This window comes from Lagenorhynchus albirostris, chromosome 12 (genome assembly GCF_949774975.1).
Source record: "Lagenorhynchus albirostris chromosome 12, mLagAlb1.1, whole genome shotgun sequence".
Classification (NCBI taxonomy): Eukaryota; Metazoa; Chordata; class Mammalia; order Artiodactyla; family Delphinidae; genus Lagenorhynchus; species Lagenorhynchus albirostris.
The window spans coordinates 74,734,539-74,753,261 of record NC_083106.1 but is presented as its reverse complement, the minus strand read 5'-3'; the positions used below and the strand labels follow the sequence as shown (position 1 = coordinate 74,753,261).

Below are 18,723 nucleotides of genomic sequence, written 5' to 3'. Positions count from 1 at the left end.
TCATTTTACTTCTCATCTGTTCAAAACAATTAAAAACAAAGTTCTACCCAATTATCAATTTTATAAGATTTCAATAGGAAAAGGAAAATTTAGCATGGAATTAAAATGAGCATTTACCTGAGGAAGTTACCCCCATCTGAGGGATGAGTTGCTCCTCCCTGCAATTTTCACGACCAGGAACTAATCTCTGATATCTTGATGGATGAGGGTTACCATCGACATCAACCAAAAAAGGCGGCGGCATCAGATGAGGTGCTTGCTGTGTCTGTTCATCTAATACAAAATTGTTGGCATCACGGATAAGGGGCCGATAATCACTGTGAAAGAACATTTGATCTGCTATCTATAAAAAGAAAGGCCCATAGAAGAATGGACAAAGAAAAATTTATCATTATAGATTTCTAATGGAAGGCAAACATTTTAATATAAATCATGGTATTAAACAATAATATAAAAGAATATTATTTTCTTGAATTAACTGTAAATAAATCTTTGTATGTTCTACATTAAATTTTACGATTAGAAAAGTAGCTGCTTTGACTTGAGGATACAGGGTGGGGGAAGGGTAAACTGGGACAAAGTGAGAGAGTGGCATGGACATACATACACTACCAAATGTAAAATAGCTAGTGGGAAGCAGCCGCATAGCACAGGGAGATCACATAGAGGGGTGGGGTAGGGCGGGTGGGAGGGAGGGAGATGCAAGAGGGAAGAGATATGGGGATATATGTATATGTATAACTGATTCACTTTGTTATAAAGCAGAAACTAACACACCATTGTAAAGCAATTATACTCCAATAAAGATGTTAAAAAAAAAAAGCTGCTTTAAAGTTTCCCTGGAATAGAAAGAGACTGTATTCATAAAAAAAAATTAAAAATAAGTTACATAATTTCAAATTAAATGGTAAAATTAAATCTAGGCATAAATCTTTCAGCAGTACTTTTACTTTCCCAGGGCTATCATGCTTTATCTTATCTTTAAAATTACTAAATATGGTAATTATTTGTTTTAGCACTTTGCAACGAGAAATCAATTTATTCTCTGAATTAAACTCTTTAATGAAACCACTCATACAATTTAAGAAAATCCGTAAGTATACAGTAAGCATGGTTTATATAATAATAATATAAAAAATTAACGACATGATTTTCTAGGAGAATAAGCATTTTCTCTAAAATTTCTGAATATAAAAATTATTAACATGAACTCATACCTGACACATCTGTAACTTTAAATTTTATCATTTACTTTGGAATTTCTTAAACCTGAACGCTTCAGTTTTTACTATGATAACCTTTTAAACAACTCTACCACAGATAAACAATTTAAATCTTTTAGTCACTAATCTCAGATAGGGCCTTTAATATTTAAAAATATTAACTACCATCACAGTAGGTCATACATTTTTTACTTTTTTTTTTTTTTTTTTTCTTTTGCTGCAGTACACAGGCCTCTCACTGCTGTGGCCTCTCCCGTTGCAGAGCACAGGTTCCGGACGCGCAGGCTCAGCGGCCATGGCTCATGGGCCAAGCCGCTCCACGGCATGTGGGATCTTCCCGGACCGGGGCACGAACCCATGTCCCCTGTATCGGCAGGAGGACTCTCAACCACTGCGCCACCAGGAAAGCCCAGGCCATACATTGTTTTGAGAACCACATAAAAGCCACAGAATTGTACCGCAGACAAATGCATATTCTCCATATAAGTAAAACATTTTACAGAATTTCAACAAATCCCTCTATGGACATCTCCAACACCCATCTTATATACCCCAACCTAAGAAGTGCAATCTAGACCTTTCTAGCAGGCTAAGTAAAACGTTATTTCTTCTGAAATATAAAATTATCACTTCCCTCCCCAAAATACAACCCCTAAACATCTATGGATTTAAAAACAAACAAACAAACAACTATAAGGAGTAGATATACAGTCATAGTACTCTACCTTGTCATATTTGCTACTGGAGCCAAAGCCAAAAATTAAAAGATGTCCATGAGAGTCTGTGCATGCAAAATGCTGCCCATCAGGAGAGCATTTGCAGTCAAATACTGCACCATGTCCTTGGCCTTCAATCTGAAATGTATTTAACCAACAATCAGAAAACTGCCATTAAAATATAAAGAACTGGCTGGTCACTATTGTTACTAAAATTCTATGATAAAAGATACGTAAGTATATATCCTAATGAAGTGAAGATAAAACAAACACAGTATAGTAACAAAATTTGTGAATATTCATGAAAAGTGCCAGATTAAAAGCCTTGAAAAACAACGTATTATCTTTATCCATAGACCAGACACAAGTCAGGAAATAAAACACCACCATTCTCCCCCACCCATAGTTCTGCTTCATGTCTGTAACCCGGATTTAAAATGAAATTGCACCTTACAGTCCATCTCATCTGCATTTAATCAAGCCCTTTCAGCAAAGGCTGACAATGTGGAGTAACTGTAGCAATTTTTTGGTAACTCTTGAAGTAATAGCCAGAGATCACTGCTCACAAGACACTAAATTTTTCTTCTTGGTAATAAATTCCCTTGATGGTCTGACTCATTTTTTAAATGGTGAATTTCAAAGGTTAAAGAAAAGGTTTTTTTTACCTGATAATTGTTTTCTGTTTTCCAGTTCCATTAATCCAGAACGAATGGGTTTCTCCCTGCAACCTGTCAATCAAACAGAGGTGGCCAATCACCACTCTGAATTTTTTTGCTCTCAGTGCTTCTTCAGACTATGTTCCAGTTGAAAACTTCTTTAGCAGTGTTCTGAAAGAGGTAAAAATTCTACCCTATCTAAAGCACAACTAGGGACTGAATTTCAGAAAACAACTAAAATAGGGAGTTGACTCCCTAACAAATAACAACTAAGGATGATTTTCAACAAATGTGACTGGATTTCTGGATTAGCAGAATCGGAACACACACACATTATCAGGTAAGAAATACCTCCTCTCTGTTCCGGTATCCACTGATCTAGAACAAATTGGTTTTATTAGTAATATCCCAATATCCCAGTAAATGCTTGGAAAAGAGAGAAGTGGTAATTTTCTTTCTTTAGTGTTAAAAATATGGCACAGGGATGAATGTACAGTTCACCAAGTACAGAAGTGAAATTAAAATTTTGAAGAATAGTTGATTTTTCAAGGAAGGTTTGCATTTTGGTCAACAGAGAAAATATTGTTCTAAAAGAAAGGGCTCTGCCTAAGAAGTTTATATACTACCACAAATGGGATTACCTCAAAAAGAAAACTAATTTTTCCTTTGGCTTGTTGAAAAGAAGGAATGAGCACACAGGTGTTTATTAATGCTGTTTTGAACGGTGATAATAATGGAAAAGAAATAAGAATAAATTTCCTTAAAATTTAATCACATGAAAGAAAACTGGTGAAGTAATCTAACGTCTAATACACTAAAAGACATAACATAAAAGCAAGAAAATGAGTAAGTGAAACAGGATCATTTCTTGGTTGTGAAGAAAGTTGGAGGATAAGATAACAGAGAAAGGGAACTGATTCGAAGTCTACTTTAAAACTGTTCAAAAATAAGAAAGAACTACTTCTCTAGATTAACCTAAGGGCATTACTAGCTATATAGCTTCGTATTTTCCAAAAACGAAAGAATATAAGCGAAATGTCAGGATTCACATCTCTATTTTTCAGTGTTGTCTAGGGAAATAAAAAGTTACATGAACTGTTATAATACCTAATCACACGAACAAAGTTTAGCTCTATATAGAATTTTACATAAAAAACTCAAGACCAAAGAATTAAAAGTGTCTTGGCCATGTGTTGTTAGATGTTTTATACCTCAATTCACTCAAAATTTCACAAAAGGCAGAGAAAAAAAAACAAAAAAACCCCAACTACTTTATAAATCTAATATAATAAATGCTCCCAGAACTGTAATACTATTCTAAGTTTACAATTCTAAGTATACGGTAGAACAGAGGAAGAGATCTGAGAGTCTGACTCAGCAATGCCAAAGTATGTCTGATGGATGTTCATAAGCATGGTATCCTTTATATAATGTTTAGACCATCTTGCTCTACATTCTTCTTTTGGGGAGGTGGCGGGGGGGGGGAGTGGTGGTGAGGATTAATCAACCCTATACCCATGCTACCTACCAATGTTGCCACATTTACTGTTGGTAGAAGATCTCTGAGAGAATACTTGGGAGAGGCAGAACTTCTAAAGCTCTAAAAAAGCAAAGAAAAAATAGCAATCCTATTGAAGATCACTGTGTTGCTATACAATAACACATGCCACTGTGAGTATGGCAGGATGGTACAAATTCTCGTGGTATAAGCCATCTGTATAACTCCAGAGTGACTTTTATATGGAGAATATGAAAGTGTATTTCAAAACTACATTATTTGGATTAACTATTAAAGAAGACAATGGATCTGCTTTACTTACAAACCAACTAGAAAAGGTGCCCATAACCTTACTATGTAAAATGCCAAATTTATCTTCAGAAAAAGCTCCTCAGATAATAAACAGCCCTAACTACAAAATGCCATCTAGCCTTTCCAGTTGATCAAAGTAGGAAAATATTTTACTTTCCTATACAGCTAAATATACCCTAGCTATTTTTATGATTTATGCTATAATTAACTAAGCCAACCATTAAAAATAGTTAAATACTTCTCTCTGAAAGGGATTTCATCTTCTTAAACCAGGGTCAGAATATTTATGACTAAGAATTCTTAAAGAAAAAATTTAATAATGAAGGCACTATTTGAGTATGCATGTGTAACTAAAAAGCAATGAGGTTTACATTCAAAAACTAAAAGGAAGAAAACATCCTTTCTATTCATATTGAAGTTACATGAACGTATATATTATAAATCAACTACACTTCAATTAAAAATACATTTAGATAAAAAGGTATATGAACCTATCATAAAATTAAATGCTCAATAGAAAAAGTCAACATAAAATTTAACATTGTACATAACTTATGCCAGTACTTATAGCATGCTCTAGTAAGTTTAAAAACAGAAAGAAATGAATAATAACAAATTTTCAAAATCAGTGAATTTTAGATGAACTATTCCCCTAATAATATCAAGTATGCTTGCTAAACATTATTTGGGACATATGAAAACAAAGACCACATAATAAAACTCATACTTGCTAAACCACAGTAAGGAAAGCTGAGAAAATCCATGAGGTAATATTCACTAATAAGTGTAAAAATTTCAAGAAGAATAGGAGTTAAAAGAAAACAGAAAAATACATTCAGTGACTATGATAAGGTTATTTTGTTTTGTTTTTTAAAGTAACGGATGAAAAGACCAGACAAATTAAAATAATGACTCCTTTGTAGGAAAATTCTCATACTGACTAAAGAATTCTAGAAATATTTCCAAGAAATGAGCAGCACAATCTTGTTAGTTTAGAAGTTTACACTGAACTTGGAAAAAATTAAATCAATGCAAAAACTTATGAATTAAAGAGCTTTGATGATGACAGAATTGTCATACTTAATGAAGAATACTAGTACCCTTTTCAAGGCAGAATACAATCCACAACTTCTAATATAATTCTTGTGAAATAGAAAGATGAATAATTAAAGGAGACAGAAGACTGATGCCTAAGACTGAAGAGACCTCTCCTCTAGTAATGGGTAAATCACTTAATATCTCTGCTAAATGATAAAGGTCATTTAAATGATCACTAGAGTCCTACCCACTTCTAAAATCCTAACACCTAATATTCAGGAAGCCTTTTTTGGAAAAACTGGACAATCTGAAAATGAGGTATGCTAAAAGCACCAGAATACAGACTAAAATTATAGGGTCTAAATTACATCAATTGTGAGGAACACACAGAGATGAATATGAGAAGTATGTACTCCTAAAGGAACTCAACACAAATCAGGATGCTTAAAAAATTGGCTTTCTTAGGCAGAATCATCCTTTTATGGAATTATTCCAAGTCTATGACCACAGTCAATTTGGGGGTCTCATTCATTTTTTAAAATATACCATTGATTAGAAGGGAGTAAGTATCTCACCTAGAAAATACTCCACAATTTCAAATTAGGAACCTTTCAAAATATCCTAATAATTTTATGGGATAGATTCATATTCCAAGAATAAAAGAGCTGAGAAACTAAATTTATGCTAAGAATTACCCTTAGAAAGTCTTATGTATAAAGAACCTTTAAAGCTATCAACCTGGGGGAAAATAAACTTAATTAAGAATGTACCCTAGATACTGGAGATAGACATTGTCATACCTATGATTAAAATATGCTTAGGTCACCTTCTAATTACTACTATAGTAACAGTGTAAACCAAGAATATATCTTAGGGGAAGCTATCCACACTCCAACAGTCCAGGTGTCATCAAGTTACTTTAAAAGATTATTCCTAAATAAATGTTTACTTTAACATTGAAAATTCTTTAATTAATGGTAACATTATTACATATGAATTAAAGATAGCTATTTAAAATAAATGGTGCCAAGATAAATAAGTTTATATAAAAAAGGAAACTGTTGTAACTGACTTAATAAAACCAGTAGATATATTAAGGTGATTCTGAAGAATCAACTCTAATGTTCATCAAAAGAAAAATGTACTACTAAAATAAATAACTCATCTTCAAATTTAACACCATTTTGTTCACCCATATTCTGATTTCTCTGAGGGAAGTAATACTATTAATCAAGTCCTCCTTGAAACTGATTCTCCTCCTTTGGCCTCTCTGACATAGCATGGTGTCTTCCCAACACACTTTCTGGAGATTGTAATCTCCTCTCCATTCTGCTAAACATGACTAAGGTTGACCCTTAAATGATGAAGGAGGTTAGGAGCGCCAACCCTTTGCACAGTCAAAAATCCACATATAACTATATAGCCAGCCCTCCATATATACGCAGTTCCTCTGTATCGACGATCTGCATCCCGTGGATTCAACCAACCGTGGACTGGGTAGTACTATAGTATTTACTATTGAAAAAATCCGCATGTAAGTGGACCTGCACAACTCAAGCCAATGTTGTTAGAGGGTCAACTGTATTTCTAAATGTTTAGTTTTAAGCCCTCTACACTGTCCTCTCTATCTCCATGACATCTTTCTACACAGAAGACTACACTTCTTTCTCTCTACAACTAGCCTCTCCAAGTAGTCTATCTCCAAGTGCTGGCTGTCCATTTCCACAAAAAGTCCAACACTACGTCACAATAAACATATTAAAAAAATCCGTTTTCTTTCACATCTCTCATATTTCCATTAAGAGTATCACTGTTGTCAAGATCACCTAGGCTCAATACTCTTAACACATTTATTAAATTTTCTGTCACTCTCTAGCTCTAATCCTTCTATCATCACAGAACACCAAGTCCTACGTATGTTTTTCTTTCACAAATTTACTACCTGTTGCTACAATGTTTCATCATGACTTCACTGATGAAAGCAGATCTCCCCCACCTATCCAATTTCATACCTGAAACACTACCACTGGCAACCAAAATATTTTTCTCTTAAGTTTCTAGAATATAAAGTAATTCACCAAAACCCCCACTAGGTTAGCTATTCTTTATGTTAACAAGTAATTTGAGGGCACCAACAAGCCACTTCAATTTATGCTTTTCATTTTATCACCGATTTTTCAAAGTCTATTCCAGAAAAACTTTCCAAATTACTCTATGAACATGTCTTAACATTTCTTATTTGGCTATTTATATAATATTCCTCTTACTTATAAAATTATCTTCTGACACAACTGTTATTTATCTTTCAAGGCATAATTCCAATTCTTCCTCCTCTGACCATCCACCCTGAAGTTATCCTTACATTTTTAGATATACCAATTATCTTTTCTCATATGCCACACTACCACTTCAAACTATTCAGCCATACTTATCTTTTCAGGTATATTTTATCTCCCCAACTTAACTGCAAGCTGGATTAAAAACAAAAACAAAAGAAGGACCACGTCCTACTCTTCCCATATTCTGTGTTTATGTACAAAATCACTCAAGTGTCTGCTAATCAAAATGTTTTCACCTGCATGTTTACATTCTGTAATTTTACATACTTTCCCTTATAACTATCAAATCTCAAAATATCCTTGTGATAGCAACTCATGGAACATGTCAAAATTACTACATAAAAAAAAGTAATTCACCAAATATAATATAGTATGACAAGCTCACATTCATGGCAACAAATATTAAGATATGTTTTTGATATCAAGATACAGAATGAGAAAGAGACAGAATCTAAAGAACCCCAGAAACCTGAAAGAAAATGACAATAACTGAAGTTTATAATCAGAAGATTGAAGGTAATTTCTTATGCAGAGAGGCTGAAACAAAGAATGGAAGTATCAGAAAAATCCTTTTAACAAACAGAGTACAGGTATATGACATCCTGTTAGATGATGATAGATAGGTAATGAGATAAAAGGGAAGGAACAAAAGAGGGAAGGAAGGAGAAAAAGAAAGGAGAAAGAGAGATGGAGGAAGAGAGAGGAAGAGAAAGAAAGGTCTTGAAATCTTGATTCACAAGAGAACACGATATGAGATACACCTATTTCAAGCTTCTTTCTCCCTTTCCTAGATACATGCAGCTACAATTGTCCAAAACTAAACTAAAGGTCACACTGAGAACATGTTAATGTCAGAAGTATGCATGTGCAAAAATTCTGAGTGGTGGATTGGCAGCCTCTGCTTGTTTGGAACGTTGCAAGGAGAAATATATTGTTCTGGATTAGTGGACACTGGAACATTTTTTTAAAATCTCAAGTAAAAGAAAGGTTAACAATTATAAAAAATAAGGAAAATTTAATCAAATAAATGAAAACTGTTATTTGGAATTTACCCATGAAACAACAAAAGCAAAGCAAAAATCAAATTCAGTAAAATTGCTTTCTAGCCAGAGACACTGTACTCTTCAATTAAAATCAAAACCAGACAAAAGGCAACAAACTAGAGCTTTGAATAACATTACAGAAATAGAACGATATGGAGAGAAAGAGACAGACAGACAGACACAGCTAGAACAATAGAAATAGAGAAAAGAGAGCAGAAAAGATAAAGCAAAAGTGCCAGAGACATGAGGAAAGCTACAAATCCCCCTCCAAACATCTTTATTTTCTACCTAACAATAAAATGGCCTAGTACTAAGAAATTTCAAAGTCACTTTTCATATCTTTTCAAATTAAGTTAATACTCATTTCATTAAACTTGTAGTTAAAACTTAGCTGTACTATGATAAATTTAAAGGGAAAAAAGGCTATAAAAAACAACTTTGTATTTTAGGAACATTTATGGGTGTATTAAACTTCTAAACTTGCCTACCTCTTTTGGGGGAATGGGGAATATAATACAAAAACCCTCAACTTTAGTTCAGAGAGTTTGCACACATTTTCAAGTTATTCTGCGAAATAATTTATCTGCCTCTTAGCATTTAATAGGAGTTTACAGCCTTTTAACTAGAATTTAGAACAACTGTTATCAAAACAAGATGCCTCCTGTCACATCCAAAGACAGAACATGGGCTTGCTCAACTATACATCAATAGTTTGAAATATTCTTAATATACACTATCAGTCTTCAATAAAATATCCCAAAATACTCAACTTTTGCCCTGAATACTCAAGCTATATAGGATCTATTCAGCTGAAACATGAATAATTGACAGTTAGTAGACGAATGTAAGTAAGTATAGCTTAAGGCCTAGAATTTAGGTTTTTTAAAGAATAAAGTTATCTTATGTTCACAACGTTCTCTACAATATTCTCTTTAGCTTCTTTCTCTGGTTCATTAAAAAAGAGGAAAGAAAGGCTCGAGCCTTCCACCTTACATATTATGCTTTTCCAACAAATGCTTTTAGAAGTTTACATTATTTTATTTTTTAGTTAAAGATGAAACAACAGAGGGGCAGGGGAGTGCAAGGAGCATGTATTGTCTATCCCATTTGATACCCTGAGTTATACCATATCATCATACACTTCTTACAAGTAACAAAAACAAACCCAGCACCCACCCCCAACTGCTTTTATCATTCAGATCCTCTATTAAGAGGAAAGCTAGCAATAAAAATGAGGAAAATAACCCCATCAGTTTGTCTAGACACCACCACCAGCAAGTTGAGAATTTATAAGATTTTGAAATGAAATGAATTAGGGGATTATGTAAGCATACAAGAAATTAAATATTTTTATCTCAACTCTCAATCTTTTAATCTGTTTACAGATTTAGGTGGTGCTAAAATATTTTAAAAACTGTACTTGATACAGGAAAAAGAAAAAAGGAATTAGAAAATTTATCTGAATGATGAATATCACGTGCCATACTATAATAAAATGTTAATGTTTCAAAATATTTTAAAATTTATTAACTTTATTAATCAATCTATTAAAATGCAATTACCATACGTCAAACATGGACTTTTAAAACATTCAACCTTTGAAACCACTGAAGATATATTTTTTTATTCTAAAAATGTTTTAAAGATTTTTAACTTCCGTAATAGGTAAGAAAAGTGCAGTAAAATGCTGATTAACATAAAATAATTATTTGTTACATGGTTTCATTACTTTTCGCAAAGCATTATAAATTTCAAGTAGAAAATTCAATTATCATAAAAAGACTAATATTAAAGCAGTACTCTCAAAATACACTTGATAAAAACCTGCATTTTTAAGAATTTGTATATAGAATTTTTGCTCTTTTAAAGGTACAGTTTACATTCCTTATTTTCTGGCCATAGGTGTAATAGTGAATTTATTCAATACTTCTAAGCTTCAATCTAAAAACTCAAATGAAATATTACTTAATCTCAATACTTTGTGTAAACTTTTACAATTTCTAGTCTAGAAATGGGGTATATTCCACTAGAATTATTCATCTTTAAATCATCCAAGATACTATAACGAATCCCTCTACATGGTGATCAAAAGGTATTTATTAAATTGAACTTATGATTACTAGTACAATCTAATATCATGGATTGAATTTGTACTTGATCAACTTCTATGTTATTTTAGTAACTCAAAACCTTACTGATTAGCTACACACAACCAAATAGTTGTAACTATAGCCAAAACTCAACATTCATGATAGCAGACAGTGAACACAAGCTTCTACTTCTCCCTCAAATGGTTTTTATTTTCTTAATAGCAATGCTGGATGCCTTATCTTCTATCTGCCTATAGATTAAAAAAAAAAATGAAGTGAACAAAGGAGTGAAGAGCAAAAAGTAGGGCACTTAGGCAACTTGTAAATTAAGAGACAGAAAAATCATCAAGCTACATAATAAGATCTCAAAAGATCTACTCAAAGTTACTATCACTATGAAAACATTTCCCCCCTGGACATATCACTAACTGGACACAGCTGGGGAATTAGCTATGTAATGACCAACCACAACTAGAGATAGCATTAAGAATACATTAGCAGGGGACAAAAATCATGGGTTTAAACCCCAAATGCCCGTATGATAGCTTTGTGATTTACGTAAACCAGGGCAAATCACTTCATCTCTGTACGGTTTCTGCATTCATAAAACCAGTAACAATAAAATCTACCCTAATTATATTACAAGGTTTTCATGAGACCCAAATGAGGTATTAAGTATTTTCGAAGTAGAAGAATTTTGGAAGCTATTAAAAAGCATGCAAAAAATTAAAGTATCTATATTTTAATGTGATGAGGGGTAGCTTATGTTCCAGCTTTTTAAATGCAAGATATATTTTTAATCCTTTTTAGTCTATGTTTTGTTTTTCTCAGTTTGAAGATTCAATAGATACCCACCCAGTTCTACTATTACAAAAATTGGTTTCTTCCACCCTTTAGAGGCTTTTCCCTCTCTTATTCATAGAAAGAACAGGAAAATAGCTTTATCTAAAACTCTTATTAAGCAAATAATACTTTTTGAGGCAGTAATGTAACTAATTCCTTACCTAATTTCAAAGAGCATACAACATAATATGGCTGACTTCTACTCCTGGTTATATCACTAATTTTTATTGGTCTAAGAGCAAGTCACTTCAATCTCAAGGTGCTGCAATTTTTATATCTACTGATATGTGGAATATTAGTGTGATCAACTTACCTGATGAGGAAAAATTCACCTTTATAACTTAAAGGTGAAAGCAATATTCAAGTATGAGAGAATACTTTCCCTCCAAATACTCTACTAATACATCAATGACTTTTGAAAATATGAAACTAACATGTATAGCCCACAATTTGTGTTCTTTTGAAGCTATAAAGGCAAACTGAGATATGACTTATTTTCTTATTCAGCAGAGATGTTCCAAAAAGAAGCAAATCAGAAACACAAGGACAGAGGAGGAGAAAAGAAAAAATTCTTTACGAGCATATTTAAAGATTCGTTTTTTAAAAATTCTTCTCTATACAAATAATCACTAAGGAAATCCATCTATCACTAACACTTGTACCCCAAATAATTAACACTGTCTTTTTAGAAAAATAAGAATTTGACCAATTGTATCTTACCTTATGTACACTAAGGCATATCCACAACAGCTAAAGTTAATTTCTTCACTAATAAAAATTCCTTTTATATTCTACTTGCTTACTACATAAAAGTCACTTTATTATGATTATCAATCAAGTAGTGTCACTTTTATGAAATTTTTCACAAGCCATTACATTTTACAAATGACTTTTTTGTCTAATAGTTTTTTTTGCAAAATAATTCTGGCCACACACTATTAACTGTATTGCTTTATGATTTATTGCTAGAGGTTTTTATAATTGATTTTTAATTTAAAAATGCTGAAATAGTAGAAACACATGCCTTCCTTTTTGTTTTCTTTGTTGAAAGGCAGCCCTGATATACAGGAAGTAGACAAAAAAAGTATGCCTAGATACACAACAGCAGCATTTGAGGAGCGGAGCGCTTTTGCCTTCATACACTAGTTAGAGGAGTGGAAACTGCATGAGTTGTGTGTGATATTAAACCATTGCAATTCAAATACTCAGCAAAATATGCTAAATATCTATACAAGAAACAAAATGTGGAGGCAAAAGGGCTTAACCCAAATAAATACCTAATGTACCATAACTTGATAAAAGTCAAGAATATCTGTTGTTTTGGCTTTAATTTTAAAATGGATATATTTGAAGCAAATTCTGTTGCACTGGAGGACTGCTGACGAAATACAATAACACTATAAATATTTATTTATAATTTCTTCACATGGTTTTCCAAACATTTTTCTTCTCTATATTGTCTTTTCATACTTGTGAGTTTCTCATAAAAGTTTCACTATTAGAAGTATTTTAAAAACTAAACTAGTTATCACAATATACAGGTATTGAAATACACATATCAATTTTCTTTTAAATTTAGTATCTCAATAGAAGTATGGAATAAATAATAACTCTTTTTTAAAACTTAAAGTGGAAACAATGTCTGAACCGTTTCTTCAATGGATTTCCTTTGTGATATGCAGGGGACCTGTGTCAAGAACTCCCCAGGTCTTTAACAGCCATAAAATGAAGAGACTGATAATTACCATATTGAAATAAGATCGAATTTTGACGCCTCTTGCCAGATCCCACACTATCACGTTTCCATCATGACCAGCAGAAAAGAGAACTCTTGGATCGAACGGGTGTGGCTCAAGAACAAATACCTCATCTTCATGACCCTGAAATATTTTTTAAGTGGCAAAGCATTACAAATATTAAAAGATAAAAAGAAAACTCAAACACCAACAGGACAACATTTCTAAAATATGAGTTTTAAGAATTATTAAAGTGGTAAAAATCTTCAAATTTATCGATGTATAATAACAAAGCTGAGCTAGTATCACTGTCCAGGGATTTGCTATCATTTGGTGAAACCTGAGAATATTATTTACTGATCCAGCCCTACATACTAAAAAAATAGCAAGATGTATATTTCTAAGGCAAACCTGTTTAAGTGCATTTTAAGATTATTTCCATTCTCCCACAAAGACCTGTTACCCAGCCAACAAGAGATCTCAGATAATACAAAAGACTTTATTTCTTAATGAAAATATTCTATTCTACAATCAGCTTCAGTTTATACCAAATAAAAATTAGTCTTTTTTCCTCACCATCAGGACATGAATTAGTTGACCGGTGTAAGAATTCCAAACTTTCAGAGTCATGTTATTAACTGCAGTTATAACTGTATTGTCATGCCGATCCCATGCTACCATAGTTACTTTCATTTTTGTGATTTTATCTTCTATCCCTTGAAGGTTTTGGCTGAAAGTGATGGAGGCAGTATTTGTTTACACTGATATTATTTATTAAAATACCAATATGACAAAAACCTAAATGTATTTTCTTATAGGTTACATTTATTAACATGGATAACTAACTACTGTTTAACATGGTAATTAAGAATAGTTTGAACCAACAAAGAACGATGGCAAAAATCACTGCACGGAGTCAGCAAAATCAGGATTCCAGCACTCCTAAGTCCTTAGTAATAGATGACCTTGAGTAAATATTACTGGCTTTAACTCTTTCTGGATCCAGGAACTCTGAGCCATGCTGCTCACTCACCATCTTTTACTGTTGCTGTCATGCCCTGCTAACTACTTTGCTCTCCCTTCCGGGACTACTACACACAAATACAAACAGAAAAATTATAAAATATTAAAACCAAAATAACAGTTACAACATGTAGTATAATTTCTCTTGGCTGGAGACAACCAGTGGATATAGCACATCATCCCTGTATCAGACGGAACATTATATGTTCTGCTTTCTGAAAAAAACTAGTAAAACTTGCAGCTATTCTTACAGTACTATCATCCTCCTCTTAACAAAACTGAACTGAAAGGAATCATTAATGCAGCAGGTCTTCTCAAACAGGGCAAAAATTCATTTTATAAAAATCAACATCTTCATCTCCAAAAGCACCTCTAGTTGTTACAGAAAAGTAATCATTTTAACATGGTTTATGATACATACACTTACAGGCTGAGAGTCACACCAACCTGTAATATAGCTTTACAACTTTAAACGTTCTAGCTATATCTACGTAATATTTCAAATTTCATCTCTTACCCTGCTGGACGAGTAGCCATATCCAGCAAAATACTCTTCCATTCTCTTCGTTTAAACTGCCAAATACGTGCTGTCCCATCACGACTGCCACTTACAAACCTGCAAAGAAGCCCACCCCCCAAATAAAAAAATCATATGTGCTCTACCAAAGTGCACTTTCCAATAGAGTTATGTTTTTGAAAATGCTAAAAAAGACAGCATTCATCTTTACTTACACAGCATTCTAATATAACAGAAATTACTCTATCTGATATTCTCTGCAAATCTAAGAATTTCTGAAACTTCATGGGCTTTAAATATTTTAAATACATATACACATTCTAATGTGCACAGCTAGGTCTCACAAGTAACATTCAAAAGTGATTCAAGGCCACTATTTATTACCTTAGAAAGAGAATTGATATTTTCCAATGGAAAAACACAGATTTTCCTTTCAACATTAAAGAACCTGACTCATCCTAATCAGGCGTAGAAATATCTTTTTAAAATTTAAAACAAGAACATGAGAAAACTTATACAATGTCATCTAAGCTTATCATCCATAAACAGTTCTGCCTCAAATACTACATTATGATACATTTCCAATCTCTACTAAGTTTCTTTACACTGATATGTATAGAAAATATGTAGGATGGATAAAAGTCCCTATTATTAAAAAAACAGTGGCCAAATAAACCAACATTATTACAGATAAAACATAAAGCCGTGTTCACAGGCATGTGAAGGCTATATTGACTTTTCATTATAACTAGTCAAGATCTTTATTTTAGGTGGCTAATTAATATACAAATCTAACTAAAACCTGACCATAAGAATTGTCTTTATTTCATAATTTAAAAACTGGAATTAAATTTGACAAACAAAAATAATTATTTTACCTGTTACTAGTGTTGGAAAACTGGATACTGTCAACTTTGTCCTATATATAAACAGATGAACAAAAAAGAGGATCCTGAATATAAACCGTTAGACTCATTTAAATTGTACTCATCTAACTCTTTTCAGCAATACTTACAGTATGAAACTCCAATTCTGATATTTTCTCGGGCTGACCTGATCCAAAAAAATAAACCCTAATAATATGATCTGTGCTCCCTGTGGCCAGAAACATTCCACCTGAGGAATAACACCAAACATTTATGAGTGAGACACAATGTCAGAATCTCTGGGAATTAAATAATAAATGCAAGCAACATTATCATAATATATGTTGAATGACTAATATTTCATTCTAAAACTATTCATACTTATCCTAATGTATATAATACATCTAACCTGAAATTAAGAAAGTTTGCTAACATAAGCTTTGCCTGGGAAGAATTTTTCAATATTTATAGAAGCTTTCTTGTAACAAATGATTTCACCAAGTAACTACATAATCATGTTAAAATTATCAGTCACCATTACTAGAAAACATGTCTTTTAATTCTGAAATCCCTCTCTTGCCTCATTTCCCATCTGTTAAAATCCTATCAAATTTTTAGGGCCCAGCACCTTCACTACAGGCTTTACAGACTTGCAATCAAATACGCCTGCTCTCCTCTGAACTCTCACTCAGACTTTGTCCTGTAGCAAATACATTCTACTCTGCATTACAGTTATTTGTATATGCAATTTACTCTCTCTTGGAATCAATACCCTCCCATAGTGCTGAAGACAGTGCTATATATAATTGCATCTAGAGTATTCTGAAGCATATGTAGTGCCTATAATTATGTTACTACTAGAAGTAAAACTGTCTTCATGGCAGTAGCAGTGGAAATCTAGAAGCTAGTAATTAAAGATGTTTAGATATTAGTATGGCAAAAATAGATTCATGTCCTCAGTTTGCAATCTCTTATCTCAGGTACTACTGCTCTCCACAATTATGAAAGGAAAAGAAAAGGTAAAACCGGAAATAAACGTGGAAGGAACTGGTATTAGGAACATTAATTCGTGTTTCATTTTCTCATCAATTTGCTTAAAATCTCCGGATCATAATTTGTTTAAAAAGACTCTAATATCCATTCAAAATGCTGCTACATAAACTCAAAACATAATTGGAATCTTAGCATTGCTATACTGCTACTTTTTAAAGAGCGAATAAGAATAATCTGGAGCAAAGTAATTAATAAAGATGTACAAATATCTATCAACCTATTTTACTTCGCTATGTGTGACTCCAAAATCCATAAAAATATAAAACAGATTTAAAAATACTTTTCTTTCAAAGAGATAACTATTCAAAGATTTATTCTTTAACAGTCAATTTTGAAACTATTTTATCCCTCCTACCAAAGAATTATGGTCTTCTTAAAGAAAAATCTTAATCATTTATACACTCAACCAAATGAGTATATAAGCTAAACTTGAGCGAAGTTCAAATACTTATAAACTAATTTACGATCATCCCCTGGTATGTGCATGAGAATATGATTTATATTACAACAGCAAGTATTTTCCAAAATTTTATGTGTTCCACTAGAACCCTTTAAGTGGAGAATACAACTTATACAACTTTAAGTGGAGAATTAGGAAGAAAAAAAATCTTACCAGCACTAAAAGAAGAACAGATCATTTGAACTCCAGGCCGAGGGCGCTCTGTAAATTTTGCAGGTCTCGGACTGTAATACAAAAAATAACCAATTAAAAATATCTCAAAGGGACCAGCAACACCAGAACTCAGCTGTCTCCAAAAATAACTACAAAAGGACAAAATAAAATAAGAAGCAACAGAGGGCTCCCTTCCTAAAAACAAGTTCAAAATCATTATATGTCATGATCAGCAGGATCTTGTGGAAACTTTAGATACAGGTTTTGCAGAAGCTCCTGATTATACAACAATCCACACATGAAACAAAGCCACTGTCACACCTGGCATGTAGTTATTGGTTACACTCACTTCTAATCATCTAATCCAATTTAACAGGTTCTCAGTTTTACACAGCAGAATAGCAATGCACAAATATATAAGGAAATACAGGTCATTTGTAAACATGAACAAACTAGCAAAATAGGTGCTGTCTCATTGGCATATATACACCATCAATCAATAAACTTTTTCAATATTAGTGTTAATTAAACATCTCCCTCTGTTTACTTTCTATAAAATATGCCCTTTAAGACTCCAAAAATTAAGAATCTTACATTCTAGTGAAAATCTGAAGACTATTTGACTCTCACATCAACTATAATGCTCATTTAAAATAGTGATCTATACGGCTACCCTGGTGGCACAATGGTTGAGAGTCCACCTGCTGATGCAGGGGACACGGGTTCGTGCCCCGGTCCGGGAAGATCCCACATGCCGCGGAGCGGCTGGGCTCGTGAGCCATGGCCGCTGGGCCTGTGCGTCTGGAGCCTGTGCTCCGCAACGGGAGAGGCCACAACAGTGAGAAGCCCGTGTACCACAAAAAAAAAAAAAAAAGTGATCTATAGAAAATAGGTCACACTCAACTATACTTACATTAATTGTATAATTATATTACAGATTATATGTTTTATATTAATGCTATTGACATTAATGCTTAGTGCCAACTATACTAAAGAAAATTAAATTACAGATTTTACCCATACCAGCTCCAATATATGTACAATGTATACGTAATGTTCCAATACAGTGATCATATTTAAAGCCCTTCTTAACATATATTTTGACCAAGTTTTTCCTCAGAATATTAGGAGAGAGAACTAAAAAATAATTAGAGCCT

The 18,723-nt window shown here is 32.9% G+C and overlaps 1 protein-coding gene across 4 annotated transcripts in view; it reads right to left on the bottom strand.

The window, feature by feature from the left end:
* PHIP (pleckstrin homology domain interacting protein) overlaps positions 1–18,723 on the bottom strand; it is a 127,160-nt gene that overhangs the window by 56,985 nt on the left and 51,452 nt on the right. For all 4 annotated transcript variants that reach the window (XM_060168418.1, XM_060168420.1, XM_060168419.1 and 1 more), the window contains 8 exons: positions 17,567–17,637; positions 16,050–16,150; positions 15,913–15,953; positions 15,035–15,133; positions 14,071–14,224; positions 13,504–13,638; positions 1,949–2,077; positions 118–343 (listed from right to left, as the gene is read on the bottom strand). In XM_060168418.1, coding sequence (XP_060024401.1) covers positions 118–343; positions 1,949–2,077; positions 13,504–13,638; positions 14,071–14,224; positions 15,035–15,133; positions 15,913–15,953; positions 16,050–16,150; positions 17,567–17,637 — 956 coding nt within the window. The remainder of the gene's footprint in view (positions 1–117; positions 344–1,948; positions 2,078–13,503; positions 13,639–14,070; positions 14,225–15,034; positions 15,134–15,912; positions 15,954–16,049; positions 16,151–17,566; positions 17,638–18,723) is intronic.